This window comes from Carya illinoinensis, chromosome 6, assembly GCF_018687715.1.
Source record: "Carya illinoinensis cultivar Pawnee chromosome 6, C.illinoinensisPawnee_v1, whole genome shotgun sequence".
In the NCBI taxonomy this organism is placed as follows: Eukaryota; Viridiplantae; Streptophyta; class Magnoliopsida; order Fagales; family Juglandaceae; genus Carya; species Carya illinoinensis.
The window spans coordinates 2,751,491-2,755,037 of record NC_056757.1 but is presented as its reverse complement, the minus strand read 5'-3'; the positions used below and the strand labels follow the sequence as shown (position 1 = coordinate 2,755,037).

General features: G+C 34.8%; 1 protein-coding gene across 1 annotated transcript; it reads right to left on the bottom strand.

Moving 5' to 3' along the window:
* Nucleotides 1–1,288: 1,288 nt before the first annotated feature.
* On the bottom strand, nt 1,289–3,341 carry LOC122314224 (probable aquaporin NIP-type). Its single transcript, XM_043129652.1, has 5 exons — nt 3,145–3,341; nt 2,663–2,884; nt 2,366–2,563; nt 1,942–2,003; nt 1,289–1,796 (listed from the first exon to the last, which is right to left on the bottom strand). The coding sequence occupies exons 1-5, from the start codon at nt 3,247–3,249 to the stop codon at nt 1,589–1,591; spliced, it is 795 nt and encodes a 264-aa protein (XP_042985586.1). The 5' UTR covers nt 3,250–3,341; the 3' UTR covers nt 1,289–1,588.
* Nucleotides 3,342–3,547: the final 206 nt, after the last annotated feature.

Genomic DNA, 3,547 nt, shown 5'->3' with positions numbered 1-3,547 from the left:
TGGCAAACGTTTCTGACTTGTGTTGCATAAAGTATACCCAAACCTTCGTGAGTAGTTATCAATAAAACTCATGAAATATATATATATATATATATATGTCCTCCTCGTGATGCTACACTTACTAGCTCCCAAACATCTGTATGAACATAGTCAAGAACTCCCTTTGTCTTGTGTGTGCCTGTTTTGAACTACACCCTATTTTGTTTCCTAAACCTATCGTTTCACTTGGTACACTACGCTCCCCTTGCTCCACTCCACTCCACTTTCGGCATCGGCCTGCTTTCTCTATATACGTTTTTCGTTCAATATGAGTCACATATTACAACAATCAAGATGTGATAATTTGGATTTTCCATGAGTGTCACACGAAGAGTACAACCACAACATATGAGCATTAAGTATATTTCTCAGGGTTAAGTAGCTAGCATTTTGCGTACTTGGGAACTAGCTAGACCAATTGGTAAATTTTCCTAGGTGCTTGAAGCATTTTTTTTAAGGCTATTAAAATCACTTTTTAAACCTTCAAACTCAATTAGTCCAAAAAGACAGTTTTTTTTTTTCAAACAAAAAGCTGAAATCTTAGAAATTAATAAGAGGGAATTAATTATAGAGAGGAGCCAATGGTCTACCTAACAATATCACATGTTATGAAATGATCTGACAAAAGAAAAATAAAAATAAAAAATAAAAAAATAAAGGATATATTGTAATGTTTTTCTCATGAATAATTCTACTTATCATCCCGGCCCACACACCACACACTGTATTTATTTTATTTTTTTTTATTTTTCCTATAACAAGTATGTGGTGTATAGATGATAAATAGAACAATTCAAATAGTTTAGCAAGAATAAAATAAAATTAAAATTAAAAAATAAAAAATAATTTTAAAATATGTAAAGTGTGTAATGTGGAATGATGAGTAGCATTTCTCTTTTCCCATATTGAATAAATTAGGAGGGTGGTACGTAGGTGAAATTAATTAATCTCTTAATGCATGAGAGTGAGAAATATTAAACATAATTGATATTGGTGTAGCTCGGGCTTTAATTAAGTCGTAGAATTAATTATATTAAGAGAATCTTCAGTTTGAGGTACCTGTGGGACATAAGGGATCGATTTGATAGTAGAGATTGTGATAATTACATTAGCTTGATTGAGTAAAAAATGGTGGTAAATGTGGGTAACCATATTTGTGGTTGAGAAGTTCTTATAATAATATCGACTTTTTTTAAGTATAAGTCCAAATATGACTTGAACAATAATGTACGTGTGATTACAATATAAGTAAACAAAATGCAATGTTCAAACATTTAATTTGGATGGAGTAGCTCATACACACACACACACATATACACATGGGACATGCATAACATTTCATATTACAATTAACTTTGAAACGAACGATCGATCGACCTACTTCTCTACCTTTAGTTCATCAATTAAATTAAGTTTTTCTTTACCTCCTCCAGCCTAATTAATACAAGCTATATATATATACTAGGATCGATGGTGGCATGACAAACAAGTTAGTGTCAAGATAATTTGTAGGGAGCACAGGCTGCTAGGTACGTAGCACATGCAGGAATTATCGGGGTATGCTCCGGAGAAAGGATCCACTCTTGGTTATCTCCCGGAGGGGTTTGTCTGTGAATCTAATGAGGTTATAGGCTAAACCACCAAGTATGGTTCCTACGGGTGGCCCTACAAGATATACCCACAGTCCCTTGTATATGTGCACTTGCAGAGCTGGCCCTATGCTCCTGGCTGGGTTCATCGATGCACCACTTACTGGCCTGAAATATATCATTAATGGCGAAACCCATGCATGTTAATCATGTATTTTCTAGAAATATTGGGAAAAAAAAAAAATCTAAGAAAATTTTCCTAATTAAAGTTCATGAAGTCTGCATGGCCTGGAAAGTAGCGAAATTAATATACCCGGCAACGAAGACATTTAAGGTTATTGTCATTCCCACGGCAATCCCTGCCAATTCTCCAATCTGCAAGAATATGAATATATTTATGTCTCGATCTCTTCAACACCAAAAATCTTGCGCAAAATATATTTTAAATCGAGCTTCTGGGTAGAGTATACTGCATGTGTAAATCTGAATAATGTTTGCATGTCGGGCTATAAAATAAAAAAAGAGACAAATGGTAAAATTGTGTGGTATTTCTAAGATTAAACAAAAGTCATTTTGCTGGAAGGAAGTAATTTGGCACCACAAACAGAAAGGGTACGTGTCTGGTACTGACCAAGCCTACAAACATCATCTGAGGAAACGCCGGAAATAGCAAACACAATAACTTAAGAAGAAGAAAAAAAAAAAAAAACAAGAGATAAGAGATAAGAGTTACTAACAGCTCTAGTATCTGTGGAAACACCGGAAATAACAAACATCAAAAGAAAGGAGATGATGATCTCGATGAAAAGAGCCTGAATATTGGATCCAACAGGTACTGTTCCAAAGAAAGACTTCTTGTCGACTGGAAAAACAGCGCATAACGTGGCACTAGCAAGAATTGAACCTAACATCTGCGCTATGACATACAGAGGCACCTGCACGTGTTACAAAAAAACATTATATATAAGATCAATATGGACTCAGAGAATGATCAAAAGAAAAGGCATTATATAAAAGATGGATTCGAAACCTGCCTGTTTGAGAGGGAAATGTCTATAGATTGCAAAAGTGAGAGTCACTGCCGGATTAAAGTGGGCGCCGGAGATATGACCAACAGAATAAACCATGACCATTACTATCAAACCCCAAACCATACAAATCCCTGGAAATGATACTGAACCGTATATCTTATTGACAGCAACTGAACCACACCCAGCAAATATCAAGAAGAATGTCCCAATGAATTCAGCAATCACCTGACCCAAAACAATTGAATCAATAAATAAACAAAGTTATCACTTACTGATATAATTTGTTGTGTACATGATCAAATTGTACTGTAAATCATTGTTTACTGTAACATAGATATAACGTTCACATCTAACCATGCATATTAGTTTATCATGAGTTTTACCTTAATTTGTGAATGTAACACTTCTCTGTACGTAAGTAATATATTCTAGTTTTGTAAACATGGATGATCAGTGGCATTAATTGATAATTTGCATGCATATACCTTTTGAATGAGCTGATCGGTCTCGGATGAAGTACAGAGTCCCCAGGTTCTGTCGCTTGTCGAACTCTCACCTATTTCCATCGTTGTGATTTCTCGTGAAGACATTCTCCTCCTAATTGAGTAATTAATTAATTAATTAAGCAACTTAATTCGATGATTTCAAATTGACCACCAATTAATTAACACAGAGTACTATTATATATATCTTTCTTCTCTCTTAATCATGTGTACGTACGTTGACAGAAAATCTAATTGGGTGTCATGGGAAGGAAATTTAAGTGCCTATAAAACCGAGGATTGATGGTTTTCCTGCTTTTGGGAGTTGTTTGCGGATGTATGTGCTTCTACTTCCTTATCAAATCTAGACCTTAAACTGAAATAACGAACCACAACTCTCATGTTT